This window comes from the organism of the source record quoted next, unplaced genomic scaffold, assembly GCF_019419815.1.
Source record: "Pyrus x bretschneideri cultivar Hongxiangsu unplaced genomic scaffold, Pyrus_bretschneideri_v1 Contig33, whole genome shotgun sequence".
Lineage (NCBI taxonomy): Eukaryota > Viridiplantae > Streptophyta > Magnoliopsida > Rosales > Rosaceae > Pyrus > Pyrus x bretschneideri.
This window is the reverse complement of record NW_025999646.1, coordinates 1,074,859-1,095,798: the sequence shown is the minus strand read 5'-3', so window position 1 is coordinate 1,095,798 and position 20,940 is coordinate 1,074,859. Positions and strand designations below refer to the sequence as shown.

General features: G+C 38.8%; 1 protein-coding gene and 1 pseudogene across 1 annotated transcript; both read right to left on the bottom strand.

Moving 5' to 3' along the window:
- Window positions 1–300: 300 nt before the first annotated feature.
- On the bottom strand, window positions 301–6,095 carry LOC103944068 (cellulose synthase A catalytic subunit 8 [UDP-forming]). Its single transcript, XM_009354460.3, is given in 15 exon segments — window positions 301–1,142; window positions 1,323–1,676; window positions 1,814–1,828; window positions 1,830–2,014; window positions 2,108–2,372; window positions 2,485–2,697; window positions 2,788–2,913; window positions 3,169–3,306; window positions 3,453–3,798; window positions 3,910–3,982; window positions 3,985–4,175; window positions 4,803–4,962; window positions 5,051–5,105; window positions 5,187–5,263; window positions 5,783–6,095. Coding segments are annotated over 15 exon segments (2,964 nt in total). The 5' UTR covers window positions 5,961–6,095; the 3' UTR covers window positions 301–554.
- Window positions 6,096–7,877: 1,782 nt separating this feature from the next.
- Window positions 7,878–8,387, bottom strand: LOC103944233 (annotated as a pseudogene).
- Between the last annotated feature and the right edge of the window lie 12,553 nt (window positions 8,388–20,940).

The window sequence follows — 20,940 nt, the reverse complement described above, 5'->3', positions numbered from 1 at the left end:
AGCTCGTATGGCTGCCGCAGCACGTTTATGGGATCGAGTAACTCCTACTCAGTCCACACCATTGTGAGTTTGTGGAGCAACTGTACCCTAAGTTCATAATAACTTAGGAGGAAAACTTCGATAGAGCTGCTTAATTAAGATAGCTCTTGTACGAAGTGTAACTAAATGTCTAAAATATATAACGTCCTCTAATTTTGTAAAAATTGCTCTACAGATGACGTGGTCAAAGTTTTAAGTGCCAAACAAAAATTTTCCTCCACATCGTCAAGGAGTTTAGAAAAGAAATACTTACAAATGCAATGGACAAAGTACCTTACATATGTGTCAATTCATTACAATTACAACATCTTTTTACACTGATATTGTAGGGCAGCAATGCTTAAATCTTTACACACTGATTGTCAAAATCCAAAAGAAAAAGGAAACAAAAATCATTACAAATCTTTCTAAACTACAAAGAGAGGAGAACTCGTTTGTGATTCCCAGAAATCAAGTTTTTCCTCGCATTCAAACTATAGCGAATGCAACATCGTGGAAAACTTTGTCGTAATTTCTCAGCAGTCTATGGAAATGCAGCTTTGAGCAAGCGTTGAGCTGTCCACTTTGCTCACAAATGGATTTATCTTCACCCAAACAAGGGAGAAGACAGAGGCCAAGAGCACTGACCACAAAACAACGATGGTTGGAGTCCGGTTTTGGCGTCCCATGAGACCTTTGAGGAAGGGATATAGATGAAGAATCACCCAGAAGGCAAAGAAAACCTTCCCGAAAAGTGGCCCCCAAGCTTCGTATCCCTTGTTAAGGGCGTCCGAAAATCCTGCTACAACACCAACCATGTTTATAATGAGGAGTGTAGTTGGGGGAATCAAAAGTGTGGTCCATTTGATCAGATAGAGCTCTCCGAATTCTGTGTCTTCGGCTGATTTGGTTGTGACGGTGAAGTTGGTGTCAATTCCGGCCAACATCTTTAAGAAACCTTGGAAGACGGCAAAGAGATGGGCTGAAACACCTCCGATCACCCAGAACTGCTCGTTACGCCATAAGTCCTCAATGCGGACTCCACTCCACCTCAACTCAAGCACACTTGTAGCAATGATGGAGATAAAGAGGCCAAGAAACAGGGCACTTGCCAGGTTTGTAAGCTGAATCAAAGATCAAAGGAATTATATTTAACTCGATTAATGCAGTGGCCAAGTTTCTTGATATCAAGAAACACATTCAACGATTCAACAGTTTAAAACTACTGATGTGTTAGCCCTTCCACAAGCGCGGGAGGCGTTTTATTATGTCAGTCTAAGACAATGAATGTAGAAAAAACTTACTGTTGGGATGATGAATTTTCCTGTGAGAAGGCATATTGCAGGGAGTGTGCAGTAAGCGACGAGAGGGAGGGATGTGAAGGGGTAAACAATAGTGTTGATATATGCCATTCTCTGAAGCAATTTGAGGCGGCCTCCTGCAAAGCCGTACCAGAGAGGACAATGTCTACTGAGGAAAATTTCCACCGAACCCAGTGCCCACCGAAGAACTTGGTGCAGTCGATCAGAAAGGTTAATGGGAGCTGACCCTTTGAATGCAGGCCTCAAGGGCATGCAGTAAATTGACCTCCATCCGCGGCAATGCATCTTGAAACCGGTTAAGATATCCTCAGTGATTGATCCATATATCCAACCAATCTGTGGATTCAAAAGAACATAAATCAGTTTAAATAGTAGAACACTGCTTACTGAGTAGCAGCCAAAATTCATGAACAAGCTTCTAAAACTTCACATTCCGATCAAGTAGTTCTACAAAAAGTTGAATAGTACCCTACCTCTTTTCCCCACGCAGGTCTTCTCTTCATAACCACAGCTAATGACGTGAATTGCCTCCTTGATCAATGTTGAAGGGTTGGAAGATTCAGCCACTCCTCCATTCTCCATTAGCGTAGATTCGATGAATACAGATGATAAGCCAAAAGTTTTCTCAAAGCTCGTCTGCGAGATCAGCATTGACCTCTCAAGCTCATCATAATCTGCATAAGAAAGCACAATATCTTTTATATACTGAAAGCACAACTGCAGGCCATTTGTCTAAATCCAGTTTCAATGAAGGTCTAGTGACATACTGTCAATATCGCGGAGGTTAAAAATGGCAGCATCAAGCTCCTCCTGTTTTGCATCTCGATAAGCCTCTGACACATCTTTAGAGGGCTTCTTAGAGGGACAGCAACAAGAGCAGCAGCCACACCATGAGCAGGAGGATGAAGAAGCAGCCTTGGATAAGGTGGGCATAGTAGGAGGACCATAGCCGTAAAGTGCTTGCCTGTTGAAACAGCATCCTGTCCCCACATATACTGGACCTTGAATGCCATCCAGTCCTTTCATGTTAACCTGAAATTAGAGATTTGTATATTTTCAAAACTTCAATAGTTATTTACAATTGTGCAGGAAATGTAAGGTTACTGTCAAAATGTCGGGATATGTATGATAGCTTTGAACTCACATCAAAGAAAACTGTGTTGCGATTAGCATATCGATCACTGCGATCAATACCATCAAACCTCTGAGGAAACTGCACATAGCATACTTCTCGACCGACTTGAGGGTCCATCAAGAAACACATTGCCTCACGAATTGCCTGGCTGTTGTTAACGTAGTGATCACAGTCAAGGTTGAGGATGTATGGGGCATTTGTGAGAACCGCAGACACTCTTACCTGTATCAAGCCAATCAATCAAGCAAGTTAAAAATGAAATTTTAGAGCACTCGGATGGGGTACTATCACTCTTATAGCATGTATATATACCAAAGCATTTTCAGCACCAGCTTTCTTGTGATGTGGGTAGCCGGGTCTCTTCTCTCTCGAGACATAAACCAATCGAGGAAGTTCATTTCCCTCGATGTCATAGGCACCGCTATGTCCAAGGAACACCTGAGAAGGGTAAAAGGAGGCGTTACATTTCAAAACGCTTTTCAAAATATAAGGTATCACTACTGTCACTTTAAAATCATGGTTTTCCCAAATGAACAGACTTTTTAATCATATATTCCAGTTATTTTATAGCTCAATTGATCTGTACTTGACTTGGACAGATTTTGTTTAGATCATAAAAGAATAAAGGGCTCGTTAGAGAAGTATAACATTTTCAAAAACTTCAACTAAATAAACCATAGGGGATCTGTCTACCTGGATCATCCCAGGATGGTCACGCGAGTTATTTCCTGGCCATGGAGTTCCATCTTGCATAGTCCATCCTTCTTCTGGTGTTTTTTGAGCCTTTGCTACTAAAGCATTCATTCGCACTTTGAACTCTTCGTAATCTCTCTGTAAAAAGTTATAAAGTTATAATTAACAAAAGCTTTTTGATATTTAGACAACAACTAGTACGATTGCTTCCATTTGATTTCGATATCATATTATCATGAGTATTCAGTTGCAATTAGAAGAAGCTTCGGCCATTAGGTACTTACTTTCATCGCTCTGCGCTCCTTCACAAAAGATGGTTGCACTTTATCCTTCAAGTAGTCAATCTTTTGTGAGAAGTAAAACTCAGGTGCACGTGGTTCAATTGAAAATTTCTTGCAGAAAGGAACCCACTTTGTTGCAAATTCAGATGTTTCGGCAAGGGATTCAAATGTAAGCATGGCAGCACCATCATCAGACACATAGCAGGAAACTTTGTCCACAGGGTAGTCTACAGCAAGGATAGAAAGCACAGTATTGGCAGTAATCAAGGGTGGTTCTTTCAACGGATCAACTGTACTCACGAAGAAATCCACAGCAGCAAGCTCAGAGAGTTCACCCTCTCTTTCAAACCTGGCATGGAAGTTTGTACAACCATTCAATGTACATCCAATGGGAAAACATCAGTTAACCTACCTTGGTAACCAGGTTAAAGCATAAGAAAAATCAGTTGAAGATATATACCTGGCAGATAACCGGTCAGTAAATGTAGTCCGATTAACTGGAGACCACTTAGGAAACTGATCCAACACCCAGAAAAAGCGAACCAGATCTCACATATGATCGAAGTGAACCATAGACCGTAAGCACTATCAACAGGATTTGTTACTCGATAATGGAAGAAAAGGGCGAGAATGATCAATCGCATAATTATAACAGTTCGGTATGGTGTGATTCTGTTAGATGGAAGTGGTACGACAGCTGAAAGTGGTTCCGCAGCCTCTGATGAACTGCAAAGAAGGCCATAATCAACAGACTAGTTCAAAATAAATAAAGCATCAAATGTTACATATTGGATATGATCCAAAGTCGAAACACATCCAAGTTCATACATGCATATTTGTTCTTTTGCTTTCTTTCGAAATTAGACTCCGAAACTTCCCAAAATATTAACATGTTTTTAACCTTTTCATTAACTGTGTCTATGAAGAATCGTTAGGATACTGAGACGAAAGATAGGAAACTGAATACCATGAGTAAAACCTACTTATGTTTCGATATGTAAAGCTCAGAATACCTATGTGAGACATTTTTATCTCAACCTAACTCAAAGAGATGCATAGTATAGTGTGAATGCTTTTTTCTTCTCTTTCGTATCTAATATTTGGAATCGCAGGATTATTACGAACATGAAATAACAGCATACGAGTCAAACTCATCTTGTCTAAGCCAAAAACAACAGATTTTCCTTTCATGAACACCTGAACTTTTGCATGACATAGACAACAGTGTTATGGAAAAGAATCGAAAACACGAAGCCTAAATAAAAAAAACTAGCACCGTATAGTTTTGAAACTGCTTTATCATTTTTGTTTTGTAGTGTCCTATATATAAACCCAAGATTTGATTGTACTTACTATTCCTCTGTCATCTGCTTCTCAGGTGGAATTTGAGCCTCTTTTTCCCCCTTAGGTGTATCCTTTTTCTTCTTGATCTTTTTATCCTTCTTATCCTTCTTATCCTTCCAACTTTCCACTCTATTCTTCCAAATCGGATTGCCAGATTCATCGTTTAATTCTTCAAGGATGACAAACAGAAAAGAACGTAAATTAGTACAAATGAGACAAGGGGGCTAAAATCATTCACGAAAAGAATTATGACTGACCACTATCCAACGTAGACACACTGCTGATATGCCTAGCATGAATTCCTGTATCCTGCTGAAACAGGTATAAAGAATAAACATTAGCAAGCTGTCAGAGTACTTAAAAATTACAGCGTTGTAGATACACTGTTCGTACCTGTGAATTATTCAGGTGAGCTTCCATTGTGGATCGAGTGCCTGACACCTTTGTTTCATACTCCGCCAATGGGTTATCTGAAGAACTTAAGAGTCAATATATAGCTTACGAATCATGAGAATGAAAATCACGAGTTTGATTATGTAACAACCCGTATAAAACATAGATATCACAATTATCAATCAAGACCAAAAAATGAGCCCATTTTTCAATCTTCTTCCGAAAACTCAAAAGGATGCAATTTTAAAACGATTTTTCACCTCTATGCACATTTGGGTTTCAATTCAAAAATCCAAATAGCACATAGTGGAACCAAACTTTGCAGTTGCAGTACACAAGATTAACTTGCCTAAATCGGCCAAAGAGAGAAAAAGTTTGATCTTAATCCACCATCAAGAGTGTGGGAACTTGATCACTATCCTAGAAGGTTGTTCCAATGTGATCAACCAAACTATTTCTACAACTTGAAGGTACATAACTTCATGTACAAGTATCACAAAACGTTGCCAATCTAATCGAATAATAAACGTAGAGACATATATCAAAGCATCTTAAAATACATACATAGATCAGAGAAATACAAGAACTTGACATACCGTCATAGGGAATACCACACTGCAAGCAAACTTTACGCCCGGCCTTGACATCATCATCGAAACAAGCCTTGCAAATGGGGAAATTACACTCGTGGCACGCCACGAAAACCTCCCCATTGGCACCAAGCCCCACCTGGTCGCCGCAGACATTGCACACAGGAGCCACGGACTGCATCATTTTGGACAAATTCGAAGCCTTTCCTCAATTTCCAGAGAAACCCAAAATTCCAAATGATCCTTGGAAAAAGGGGTCACACTCCAATTGCCAATCTGAGACCTGTTGCTGGTTTTAATGGCGAGAAGGAAGAGGTGGATGGAGTGTGGTGGTTGGAAGGGTGTGTAAGTTGGGGTGTTGGTGTCATTGTTTTTGCAGAGAGAGGTGGGAAGCTTAAGCTATGTATTGTTTTTCTTTTGTTTTTGCCCGAAGGAATGAGATTTGAAATTTTTGCGGGAAGTCTAAGGAAGGTTTCGGTTGGGCAAGTTACATCCTTGAACCAACCGACCTCTGTCAACCTGTTGATATTTGCCCACCAAAAACCTCGGATGGACTGGAGTTGGGTGTCTTTTACCTTACTTTGCAAAATAAAGGCCCTACAAGCATGCCTTATAAAATGGCTTTGGTAATTAACACTAGCAAATGCCCACACATACTGTGTGAACAATTCATTTCATTTTGTTTTTTATTAGGAGGTGTGATTAGTTTTTTAAATTTTTAAGAAAATCAATTATGAAAATTGGGATAATGCTGAGCAGTTTTTTTATTGTATTTTTATTTTATTTTTAATTCTTAAATAGAGCATGCTATACTAACTTGGTTGTGATGTTTTGCGATAAAAAGCAGCAAAACTTATGTTTATGTAATTACTAAATTGTTTATATATTTTTATTTTTGTTCAGTTTTAATAAGGGGTGATAAAGTAGTAATTAGAGTTTTAGTTGACAAACAAGTTCTATTAATAGGTAGTTTAGATAAGATTAATTAGGGTTTTTACCTTGCCTAATCTTTAAGGATTTAGCAGTTAAATTTGTACTTGTAGTAATCACAAGCGTCCAAATTTGTGTTATTTCAAACATTTGAACCACATTATCATGTGAGGCTTAACCCACTTCCTCACCCAATTAATGTTAATATTATCATTTATTAAAAAAAAAAAAAAGCATTTGAATTTTGTCACACAGCTAGGAACATTACTCCACTTTGGATGAGATAAGAAAACAAAAAGTTGGTTTTACGCACACTTTTTTATCTTCTATACACTCCTTATTAGTTTATGTCTTTTGATACTCTTCAAGTTATTTGATGTTTATGTCTTTTGATACTCTTCAAGTTATTTGATCCGAGAACCGAAAATTGAGAGGTGTGTAAAAGATAAAAATGAGTGTGTAGATAACGCCTCTCCAAACAAAATTGAGAAATGTTGAGGAGACTCTTTCAAAGTGGGACTCTCCATAGACTCTTCGTCACTTTACAGTTTAACGTTAATTCTCGTACCAACATTATAAAATATTGTGCCAAAAACATAAAAAGATAGATAATCCAGAGAGAGTTCCACTTTTGGGAATCTCCCTATCATTTCTCAACAAAATTACCATAAATCGGATATAAACATACAACTTCCAATTCGGTGACAATTTCACGATTAATTCATTGCATAGATGGTCTTGAACTTGCAGGTTTATTGGGTAAAGGTTCTCAAGTATGAATGAGGATCCTTACCGGATTCTCTTTGTGAGGATCCTAGAAATTCTTAAATTGTGTCCGTTCATCGTACATCGTACGGTCAAAAATCATTTTAAATACTTTTATTTAAAATTAAATATAAATAATACTTGATGAAAACTGACCACGCGATGTACGATGAATGAACACGATTTGAAGATCAATCCTCATAAAAGGGATTTGGAGAGGATCCTCATTCCTCAAGTATATCCTCCTCTTTTCTAATTATGAGGCGTGTAAGAATTTTCCTCCACTTTGACGCCCGTAAAATCCTCTCCACATTCTTATATTAAGCATTTTACGTCAAAACAGTGAACAAGTTTTCAGATATATATCCAGGAACGAGTTTGCCAGTCATTGATTTGCAGCTTTAATCTAAGCAACAGAATAGACCTTTACCACCTTCGTTGTATCACAAACAACTATGTTTTCCGTATCAGCCGGAGTGGTGCAGAGCCAGTTGACCTGCCAAGGCAATCTTCCTCTATCTCCAGATAACGAAAATGCCCTGAATAACATGTACTAGTCAATACGTGAATGAAGTTTCCCTTGAACTGCATTTAAGTCTATTACTTACACGCATGAGACGGCAGCCGTGCGACCGCTGCATGAGTAATCCAAATGCAACCTTTTCCTTCCGTTTTGATCTGGGATTTCTAGATCAGTATCTTTCGATCTTGATTGAGATCCTTTCTAAGGTTTTTTTAGAACCTTTTGACCTCAGGGGTGCAAGTTCAGCTTCTATATTAATCACATCAACTGCACCGTCACCCCTACGCAAACCTTGTCTGATTTGTCTAACATATCAATGTCAGGAACTGCTATTGAGTGGACAAAAGCAGGATTAAAACACTGTTCCTTGGCATCACCATTATTTGTGTCCATTAAGCCTGCAGTGAAAAATAGCAAGCAAGAGTTGTACAAGAAAATCAATCCAACCACTGAACCGATTTTTTTTCTTCTGTTCTTAAACTTCTTATAAAAATAAAATTATCAGAATAATCATCCTATTGGGAGGGAAATAAAGTTCATCAACGTGTTGAGAGGGCTAGTGACAAGGCACGAGTATGAAATAAGCATGAAAAAAGAATCATGTTTTGAACAAATTTTCTGCAGTCGAATATATTCAATTGCAACAACATTTTATGCATGTGAACCCTTTTTCATTTTGTAAGCACACGTGAACTGAATAGGTACCTGCATAAAATTGACAAGACCTATTGAACAGAAATTTCCCTGGGTGTTGGCTACGTTGAATTTTTAGTATGGTGTTTCCCAGAAGTGCTTCTCTGCTTCTAAGTCATATATAAGCAAAAACTTAGGCAGGCATTGAACAGTGGAATCTAACTCCCAATGTTGCTACCTTGCTAAAAAAGCATCGTTTCACAAGAAATGGACGACTCATTTGATGCATATGTGGAGGCTGATTACAACAGTTGGGATAAAATAAGACCCAGTTGAATGGAAAATTTGCACACGTGTTAAATTGTGATGACTATGACTATTTTCAAGGAAGAAGCCAACTATGTTCCTTGTAAGGAGAAATTTTTAGTTGTGATGGGAACACAGATGGTACATCACGTGTTTTTATGTAAGTGGTGGAAAATTTTAATTTTTAAGTTGTTAACCTTTTAACACACATATCTCACCATTTATATATATAAAGACACGTGGTGTACTACCTCGTGTGATGGTCACACTAAAAAATCTCTCATTGATAAGCTGGCATCCATAGTGTAACGTCGCTAATAAAACTTTTTCACATGTTATCAATACATTATCAGTCATATCTTATTCAATATTGACAACGTTCGTTCTTTAGTGTCCTCGCACAGGATTTCTTCTATTGAGTATTTTCATCTTCTTCCGTGCGGACCTAGACACAAAAGAGTTTCCCTACCCCGCCCTCTCTGATTTTTCCATGTTCACCCAGCCCCACTTTTTTTATGAAGCTAATGCTGTCCACTAATAATCCCACTAGCTGCTGTACAACCTGGACAACAGAAGGAATACTCCCAGCCAGACAATCACATGGCTTCTGACGCTTTTATTGTTGTTTAGTTTCTGCCACCTTTATTGTTGTTTATTGCATGCGTGTATATGCAAACTGTATATAAACCATGCTGCCATTGCAGCATCGGTAAGCAAAATATAAGTCATCAAAGACAATATTCTTTATGGTATCCAGAGCCATTTGTCTAACGACAAAACCTCCTGCATCTGTTTCCTCCTTCCTCTAACCCAGCAAGCTCGCGACTGTATTTTTTTTTCTTTCTTCTTGTTTTTTTTTTTTCTGCCTTCTCTTCTTCTCAAATTTTCTTCCGCTTCCATGGCTGCTTCTTCTTCTCTTCTTACCAGCTCCCTTCCTAATATTTCCTATCTGGTTTCCATCAAACTTGATCGAACCAATTACATGTTGTGGCTTGCCCAGTTTAATCCCTTACTTAAAAGTAATGATCTTGTTGCTTATGTTGATGGTACAAAAACATGTCCAACCAAGTTTCTTGAGAATACTACTACTCTTAATCCCGAGTACGTAACTTGGCAGCGACAAAACCAACAATTGTTGAGTTGGATTAACTCAACTTTGACACCCAATGTGCTTTCCATCGTCGCAACCTGTGACACATCCCGAGCTGCTTGGGATACTCTGAAAACACGTTTTGCTTCTCAATCTCGCACCCGTGTTCTTCAACTTAAGCACCAGATGCAGTCCACTAAAAGAGGTAACATGTCCATCACAGACTATGTTGATAAATTAACTAACTTTGCTGATCAATTGGCTCTTGCGGGAAAACCTGTTGATGACGATGATCTTATGGAGCTGATTTTGAATGGTGTTGGTCCTGCTTTCGAAAGTATAGTTACTTCGGTTCAAGCAAGAGAAAATCCTATGAGTCTTGACGATATGGTTGCTTTGCTCTTGAGCGCTGAAAGCCGTATGGACGACTATAGCACTACTTTCAGTCCTGATCACACCACTACAGCTCTCTTTGCCCCTTCTGGCTCCACTCCCAATCCTGGTCGTGGAACCACACTTCACCGAGGAAATGGTCGTACATCCTCATTCCGTCGTGGTGGTTTTCAAGGTCGTGGCTTTTTTCAAGGTCGCGGTGCTGGTAATCCTTTTGTTGGTCGTCGTGGTGGTTCAAACAGTGGTTTGTTTCATGGTGGATCCGGTCGTGGCTCGTTTCAGAATCGAGGACTTCTTCCTACACCAAATGCTGGTCTTCGTCGCTCTTCCTATCTTCCCAACCATGCTGCGGATGCTCCCTCTTCCTCTAATATTTGTAACTATTGTGGTGATCATCGTCATTCTACCGCAAATTGTTTCAAGTCTCCTTTTTCCGAAGGCCGCTATCCACAACCTCATGCTATGATGGCTGCCTCTCCTGTGGTTAATGCACGATCCCCTACATGGTATACCGACAGTGGCGCATCGTCACACATCACCAATGATTTAGCTAATTTGAGCCTCTCCACATAATATATTGGCCAAGACCAAGTCGCGGTTGGTAATGGTGCAGGTTTGTCTATAAAGCATATTGGTTCCGGTTTCGTGTCTCAATTTCCTTTAAATTCTGTGTTGCATTGTCTTTCTGCTTCTGCTAATCTACTGAGCGTTCATCGCTTTTGTTATGATAATCATTGCTACTTCATTTTCACTCCTACTGATTTCTTTGTGAATGATCTATCCACGGGGAAGACGCTTTTCCACGGCAAAAGTGAGAATGGATTGTATCCGTTTCGTGTGGGTTTGTCGAAGTTTCCTTTCAAGAACGTGGCATTATTTGGACAACGAACCTCTTCATTTATGTGGCATCAGCGTTTCGGTCATCCATCTCCTGCAATTTTTAAAAAAATTATGTCCTCTATTCCTATTAAGGATTCTAAGTTCCCTAGTTTTTGCTCTACTTGCCCATTGGGCAAAAGCACTAAATTACCATATGCTTTGTCTTCATCAGTTTCAGTTTGTCCTCTTCAATTGATTCGTTGTGATGTTTGGACTTCACCAACTGTCTCTGTTAAGGGTTCCAAGTATTTTATAATATTTCTTGATGATTACTCTCGTTATACTTGGATATTTCCTATGAGATTTAAACATGAAGCTTTTTCTTATTTTCAAAAATTTAAATTGCTTGTTGAAAATCTTCTATCTATCCATACTGTTTATAAGATAAAATCTTTCCAAACTGATGGCGGGGGTGAATTTATGAGTAAGGAATTTCAACAATTTTTAATTAATAATGGTATTGAGCACCGGTTAACATGCCCTCATACTCATGAACAAAATGGTGCTGCTGAACGGAAACAATGCCATATTGTTGACATGGGTCTTACTTTACTTGCCACTGCTAAAATGCCTTCTTCTTTTTGGGTGGATGCTTTCAACACCTCAGTTTATTTAATTAACCGTCTTCCAGCACGCCAATTGAATTATGTTTCGCCTTATGAAAAATTGTATAGTCGCAAGCCCTCTTATTTATGTCTTCGTGTTTTCGGTTGTGCTTGCTTTCCCTATTTACGCCCTTATAATAAAAATAAATTGGAATTTCGTTCAAAAAAATGTGTTTTCATTGGTTACTCACTTCATCATCAGGGCTATCGCTGTTATGATATGTCAAATGGACGAGTTTATTTGTCACGTCATGTGGTTTTTGATGAGGAAACTTTTCCATTCGACAACCCTACACAATTCTCCTCAGTCTTGCCGTCAGAAGCTTACTTTCCCGTGGTTATCACTCATTCTCCCTTACCACCTCTCCCTCAGGTACCTTCATCATCTCATATTTCTATTCCTCATACTCTAACATCCTCTTCTAGTGCAGCATCTCTCTTCCCCTTGAAACCTTCCTCAAGTTCACCATTGTCTACACCTTCACTTTCCTCGCCACCTCATTCTCAACCTGCTCCTGATAGCTCTGACAGTTTGATTTCCATTAATGAGGCTCCTCCACCTTCCTCCGCTTCTACTCCCCATCCCATGCCCACTCGGTCTAAATCTGGCATTCGAAAACCAAACCCCAAATATGCTTTATTGACATCATTACAAGCTCCTGATTCTGAACCAACCTCGTTTCGCGAGGCAAATCAATTATCTCATTGGCGTGATGCAATGACATTGGAGTTTAAGGCCTTGAAAGCTGCTGGTACATGGGAGTTGGTACCTTCTTCAACTGCTACTCATGTTCTTCCTTGCAAGTGGGTCTATCGCACAAAGCGGAAATCTGACGGTACAGTGGAGCGATATAAAGCTCGTCTTGTTGCCAATGGATTTCATCAAACGATGGGTGTTGATTACACGGAGACATTTAGTCCGGTGGTTAAGCATGTCACCATTCGTCTGGTTCTTGCCCTTGCAATTTCTTAGAGCAACTCCACCCCTATCCACTTTGCGCCAGCACCCAGCCCATTTATCCACTTAATTGAACAGTAACAGACTCAATGAACAGTAATAGGCCAAAGCATCTCCACCCCAAAAAAAAATGTGCTGGCACCTAGTCTAAAAATGCGCTGGCACAAACGATCTCCACCCTTACAAAATGCGCTGGCACCCAGTCCATTTAAAATATTAAATAATTTTTTTATAAAATAATAAAAAAAATAGTTTTAATTTCGGATAGGATTTTTAACCAATCTCGTCACGCCACGTGTCATTATCCGAACGTACTATTTTTTGAATAGATTTCCGCTAAGATTTTCAACCAATCCCGACAACCCACGTGTCACTTCCTGTTTACAATAATTTAGGCAAGATTTCGATAAGATTTTTAACCAATCCCGTCACGCCACGTGTCATTATCCGAATGTACTATTTTTTGAATAGATTTCCGCTAAGATTTTCAACCAATCACGTAGTGCCACGTGGCATTGTCCAGAACCTCATCTTTTTTTTTTGTCCATATAAACCCTACATCCCTACATCCATCCTCACACTAAACTCAATCATTTTTTTAGCTCAGAATTCTTCTTTGTCGTTTTCAAATCTTGAGTTCTTACAATGTCTTCTTCAAGGAGAGCATATAAACAGTTGCAAGAGCAGCAGCAAAGGTTGTTGGCACAACACGAAGAATTGGTCAATCTTGACCAAGGTGGAGGTGGAGATGAGGCCTTCGCAATGGAGGAAGATGAGGATGATCACCATAGAAGGCGAGGGCCTCACATTCCCGCCGTATCATGGAAGCTATGGGTCAGATAGCCAAACCCGGACGTGCGGCAAACATCGATAGAAGAAGGGAAAGACGAGGTAAAGATCTCTTGGAAGATTATTTTATTCCCAACAGCGTTTACCCTGATCATGTTTTTAGACGTCGTTTTAGAATGCAACGAAGTTTGTTCGCTAAAATCATGAGTGATGTTTGCAACCATGATCCATATTTTGTGCAAAAAGAGGATGTTTTTCATGTTCTAGGTCTTCTTCCTGAGCAAAAAATTACGACTGCCTTGCGAATGCTTGCATATGGAGCATCTGCAGATCAAGTGGATGAGATCGCAAGGATAGGAAAAACAACAGTTCTGGAGTCCCTGATGCGGTTTTGCTCTGCAATTGAAGCCCTCTACACCAATGAGTACCTTCGGCAACCCACGACAAGTGACATGCGAAGGCTTCTGAGGAAGGGTGAGATGCGAGGCTTCCCTGGCATGATTGGAAGCATCGACTACATGCACTGGACATGGAAAAACTGTCCAAGTGCATGACAAGGAGCTTATGGCGACAGAAAATGAGCCAAAAGCATCATTCTGGAAGCGGTGGCTTCTTTTGATACATGGATTTGACATGCTTTTTTTGGTGTTCCAGGAGCTCAGAATGACCTAAATGTCCTTGCCCAATCTCCAGTGTTTGACGAACTGCTACAAGGGCGTGGGCCGAGATGCACATATTGGGTTAATGGTAATAAATACGAGGGACCATACTACCTTGCAGATGGTATTTACCCAAGGTGGTCAACATTTGTCAAAACAGTGCCACACCCGCAGAGTGAAAAAGAGAAACACTTCGCAAAGTGTCAAGAAGGGTGTAGGAAGGATGTCGAGCGTTGTTTTGGTATCCTGCAAGCTCGTTGGGCCATTGTCAGGGCTGCAGCTAGAATGTTTGATGTCGAGGCTCTTCGATCCATCATGATGACGTGTATTATTCTCCACAACATGATTGTTGAAGACGAGTATGATTATGATGCCGTCGATGAATACGAGCCGGATCCGATGAACAACTCAAGAACACAAATCTACTATGCTCATGACCGGACCGAAGATCCCGTGCAACACGAGCCGTTGGAACGGGATGGACGTTACAATGAATTGATCGTTCAACGATACACTTCATTGCAAGAGCCATACTGGCACATAGCCCGCCAGAATGACTTGATTGAGCATCAGTGGAGCTTGCACGAAGGCGAAGATAATTAAAATAAGGCTTGTGGTTGAAGAATAAAGTGTATTGTTTTTTAAGTAATCTTATTTAGTGTGTTTGCTTTTTTTTTTTAAGTTTAAATGGTGAGGTTATGTAATTTTATTTGGTGTTTTAAGTTTAAATGGTGAGGTTATGTAATTTAAGTTAATGGTGTTTAAGTTTAAATGGTGTTTTATGTAATTTTATTTGGTGTTTTAAGTTTACATAAGAAATTAAATAAAGTTCTAAAAATAAATAAGAAATTACATAAGAAATTAAATAAAGTTCTAAAACTAAATAAGAAATTACATAAGAAATTAAATAAAGTTCTAAAAACAAATAAGAAATTACATAAGAAATTAAATAAAGTTCTAAAACTAAATAAGAAATTACATAAGAAATTAAATAAAGTTCTAAAAATAAATAAGAAATTACATAAGAAATTAAATAAAGTTCTAAAACTAAATAAGAAATTACATAAGAAATTAAATAAAGTTCTAAAAACAAATAAGAAATTACATAAGAAATTAAATAAAGTTCTAAAACTAAATAAGAAATTACATAAGAAATTAAATAAAGTTCTAAAAACAAATAAGAAATTACATAAGAAATTAAATAAAGTTCTAAAACTAAATAAGAAATTACATAAGAAATTAAATAAAGTTCTAAAAATAAAAAAGAAATTACATAAGAAATTAAATAAAGTCTGTGGAGTAAGGATATGTGGTGCTAGGATCTTGGTTGCTAGGATTTCTGTAGCTGGAACCCCCTTGACTTGTTTCGGCATCTCTTGCACGCCTCCTCCGCACGACATCTCTTTTTTCTGATGTCCAAAAATATTTTGAATTCGGAGACAGTCCTACTAGAGACTTGTTCATAGTGTCACGATCTGTTTGAGCCATCCTTTCTTCTCTAAGCATCTCATTCTCTTGATGAAGTGCTTCTCTAATCATCTCGTTCTCTCGATTAACTATTTCTCTTTGTCTCTCAGTCGCCTCATCACGAGCCTCAGTAGCTGCAATAATTGCTGCCAGGGCAGCAGCTTTTTCCTCATCTCTAGTCTTTTCTCATGCCATGTTCAGTTCACCTTGACGAGTAAGTTCCTCCATATATTTAGTGTAGTCATTTTTGGAAGAACTACCTTTTTTCTTTGATGCCTTTTTACCTTGAGGCCTGAGGGACTGACGAGTCGGTTGGGTCTCTGGCACTTGTTCAGGCATCCCTTCCGTGTCTTCAAATGTGTTGGCTTCTTGTTCGGCTGTGTCTGCTTCTGGCGAACTGTGTAGACCCATACCGTGCATGACAACTTCTGGACCGGTTGCCACAATTTTGTATCTAGGGCAATCTTTGACAATTTGCCAACATTCCCATTTGTTGAATGATTTGTTATGGTTCTTTGCATTGTAGAATGCTTGTGCTTGTAGTGTCTATAAAAATTACATAAAAATTACATAAGAATTGTGGAATGCATAAAAATTATATAAAAATTACATAAAAATTACATAAGTATTGTGGAATGCATATTACATAAAAATTACATAAGAAATTAAATAAATTAAAATATTGATGTGGGTGGAATGCATATAAATAAATAAAAATATTGTTACCTCATCCGCTAAACTTGTCCCACTACGCAAATTACCAGAAGCATGAAAGAGGGCGTTTTTCCAACAAGTAAAGGATGCGTTGAGTTTTTTCCAACGACCTTGAAGACCTTGACTAGATCTGGCATCTTTTCCATGTACATCGTTGAACGATTTCGTAATTTTACTCCACATTTCTCGCTTATCCATTTCATTACCCGTAATCGGGTCATGAGTAGTGCGAACCCAACATTCACACAACGTAACATCTTCACTGAGCTTCCACGAAGTCATTTTTTTCTCTCAAAGTGTACAAAATATTCAAATGTAGAAAGTGTAGAAAGTGTAGAAAATATTGAAATGTGGTGTAAGGTGGAAGATGAGGGTTAGGTATTTATAGAAAAAAAAATTAATTTTTTAAAAATTTTCTGTATTTTTTAAAAAAAATTTGACATTTTTTAATTAATTTTTAATAAATTTTAATGTTGTAATTAATCTGGACCGTTGGATTTGAAAAATAATCAAATCCAACAGCCAACACGATGCCACGTGGCCAACGGTCAAATTTCTGACCGTTGGGCCTTTTTTTTTTTTTTTTTTTAATTTTTGGTGAAATAAACGTGGATCGTTGATCTATGATCGGACGGTCCAATTTTAAATTTAAATTTAAATTTTTTTTACCGTTGGAAATCCAACGGCCTACAAAAACTAGCCGTTGGAAATCCAACGGCTCTTATAAGGCCACGTAGCCCTCACCCGGATGTCTGCAAGTGGACCTGCACGCGGGCCCCAACGCCTGCAAAGCCTGTCGGCTACTCGCCTGAGCACCCGCGTGTGTTGCACGCGCCAACAAACAGACCGGCTCCTGGGTCTGTCCATTTTGGGCTGGGCTGTTGACTGGCACGGGCTGGGTGCCAGTCAATTGTGCGGACTGGAGCTCATTCCTTGCAGGCCGGGCTATTTTCTTCTCTGGGTGCCAGTCAATTGTGCTGGGCTGGAGTTGCTCTTATAATTGGCCTATACGCCAACTTGATGTCCAAAATGCGTTTTTGCACGGGAATCTCTCTGAAGAAGTTTTCATGAAACAACCACGTGGTTTTGAAGACCCCGAGTATCCTCATCATGTTTGTCGTTTACGCAAGTCCTTATATGGCTTGAAACAAGCCCCAAGAGCATGGTTTCATCGCTTTTCTGAATATCTTCTTGATTTGGGTTTTGTGGCATCACAAGCAGATCATTCTCTCTTCATTTTTAATAATCATGGAGTATATTTGATTCTTCTAATCTATGTTGACGACATCCTTATCACAGGCAATCAATGCTCTCATGTTGACTCCCTTATCCATGCACTTGGTCAGAGTTTTTCTATGAAAGATTTGGGACCCCTCCATTTTTTCTTGGGTCTTGAAGCAACTCGTGGAGCTGATGGGTTACATCTAAAGCAGACAAAATATGTTCTCGATTTGTTGCAGCGTGTAGATATGTTGGACGCCAAGCCTTGTGCTACTCCAGCTCAATCTAGCTCCCCACTTCATTCTCTTGATGGTGTTCCTTTGCCTAATCCTACCAGCTACCGCAGTGTGGTCGGCGCTCTGCAATACTTAACCATCACCAGACCTGACATCACGTATGCAGTAAATCAGGTATGTCAGCATATGCACCAGCCCACCTCAGTTCATTGGATTGCAATAAAACGCATCCTTCGTTACTTAAAAGGCACACCTGAGGACGGGCTTCAGTTTAGTCGCGGTGGTACTGATTTGGTCGGATTTTCAGACTCGGACTATGCCAGGGATCTAGACACTAGACGTTCCACTGGTGGTTTTTGCATATATTTTGGTCCAAATTTAATATCTTGGAGCTCCAAAAAGCAACGCACAATTGCTCGTTCAAGTACCGAATCCGAATATCGGCAGTTGGCCATCACGGCAACTGAACTTGTTTGGATCCAACAACTGCTGCAGGAGCTTTGCATCCGTATTTCGACTCCTTTAATTTGGTGTGATAACACAAGCTCCATTGCATTGGCATCTAATCCCGTGTTCCATGCTCGAACAAAACATGTTGCTGTGGATTATCATTTTGTGCGTGAGCTTGTAGTGGCAAAGTCATTAAATGTCTATCATGTGTCTACTACTTTTCAGATTGCAGACATATTCACCAAGGGCTTATCTGCTGATCGTTTTCATTTCTTAAAGTCCAAGCTCGTTCGTCGTCCGCTCATGAGCTTGCGGGGGGATGATGAAGCTAATGCTATCCACTAATAATCCCATGCTGTCCACTAATAATCCCACTAGCTGCTGTACAACCTGGACAACAGAAGGAATACTTCCAGCCAGACAATCACATGGCTTCTGACGCTTTTATTGTTGTTTAGTTTCTGCCACCTTTATTGTTGTTTATTGCATGCGTGTATATGCAAACTGTATATAAACCATGCTGCCATTGCAGCATCGGTAAGCAAAATATAAGTCATCAAAGACAATATTCTTTATTTTTGCCTTCGCTCACCTCGTCTCATGATCTCACACAAGAACCTCTCAACAAACTAACACAAAACTAATGTCTATTTTAATCAAAGAATGACAGAAACAACAATAAAATTCTTAATGCAATTGGAATCAAATTAGTACAACCTTAATCACATATCAGAATCAATACATTGTCAAAGGAAAGCCCAAATCAAACAGTTTAATTAGTCACATACGAGATAAATGTTAAAATGTGCTATTAGACCGTCCTAAAAGGCTAAAAACAAAATGGTTATCAATCAACATCGTAAGCGATGACAGTGCAAGCAACAGCGTAAGCCCATGACTTGAGATACTCTTTCATAGCCATTTTATCACTGATTGAAGGCATCCCATAATTTGCACTCAGATACTTTCCAAACCTCTGATTGTTAAACCCACAATTCCCATCCACCGTCCGATTAGATGACCAAAAATTTCCATAAGTAACCTCCTCCGCATGATCATCGAAACCCAACATTTCAAGCTCTCCAAGAATCTTCCTCTTATTTCTCTGCAGGCCCTTCTTCCTCTTCCTCCTCCTCCTCCTCCTCTTTGCCTTCACCGTTGACCTTTGACTCTGAGAATCATAATATTCCACCACCAACTGCACGGAACCTGGCTCCACAGTGTCTGGTTCATCACCTTTGGGGCCCATTGGGATAGACATTTCAGCCACTGGCGGCGGCTCTGTTTGCTGATTTTGAACAATTGGCGACATGGGTTTGGACGAGAAGACGTTGCCGAAGAACCAGAGCGAGTCAAATCTCTCCGCGACTCGCGAAGAGTCCATGAGGAATGACACTGAGTCAAAGCCCGAGCACAGAGACTGCAAAGGTTTGTGTTTGGGCGACACTTGCACTTTCTAGTTGGACGTTGGACTGACCTCAAATATTCTCATTGTACGTTTTTTGATTGACCAAACTGACTTTCCCCACCTGAGGCAATCTGTGAGCGTATTTTGGTCATTTGGGATGTAAACAGTGGGCGGCGACTTTACGTTGTCCGACGGTTTAAAATTACGTGGGAAACGATATGATTCCATTAATAATGGTTAGTTTGGAAGATTTATATATTTCGGGAAATGGTAAAAGTGTATTGGAACTTTAATCTAAGATTTTGTTTATTAGAATGTTGAGAAACTCTCACAATTTTTTGTTATTTTACAATTTTACGTAAATTTTCATACTAGCATTATAAGATATTATTAAAAAAAATAAAGTCGTGGAGAATTCATTAAAACTTTCATTTTTGAGATATTCTTCTTAGCATTTGACTTTGTTTATTGTTCTTGACCTTTGGGTTTTCACAACGTAGACTAACCATTCCCTACTTTCAAGAAAAACTTATCTATAAATTAATAATCTTGAGATTAAGTAAAATTTATTAATGTAGCAAACATTAAGTTATTAAGTAATTAAGTAATTTATTATTAATTAATAAGTTATTAATTTATCAAGGTATAAATATATGTTTCGGAAGTTGGAAGTCTTTATAAACACATAGAATCATAGATAGACTTTCCTTCTTTGTTACAGACTTAGCCCTTGGAATTGAGTCTTCCTTTAAATTTGGTTTGTTTTACATTTATTTTATTCGAATTAGATAGTTAATAAAATAAGAACACAGGTCAAGTAGATGCTGTATTTAATTAATTAATTCGTATAGGGCGTGGGGCTGCTGAGAAAGATAAAGTGAATCCATTTTTTTTTTTTTTTTCTATTGGAAAAGATTTTTTTATTTAGAAATATTGATTATATTTGGCATCTTTTTGTATGTGTGATTATATTAAGATGTGATTAAACCTACATGACTGGGTCTCAGGGTCAAGTAGTCACACCCTAAATGCATCATATATTCAATAATATTTTACCTAATTTCCACAAGCTCATTGTTTCACCGTTCACACCATACTTTTTTTTGTGTGTTTTTTTGTTGGATTTTATCTGCATGCT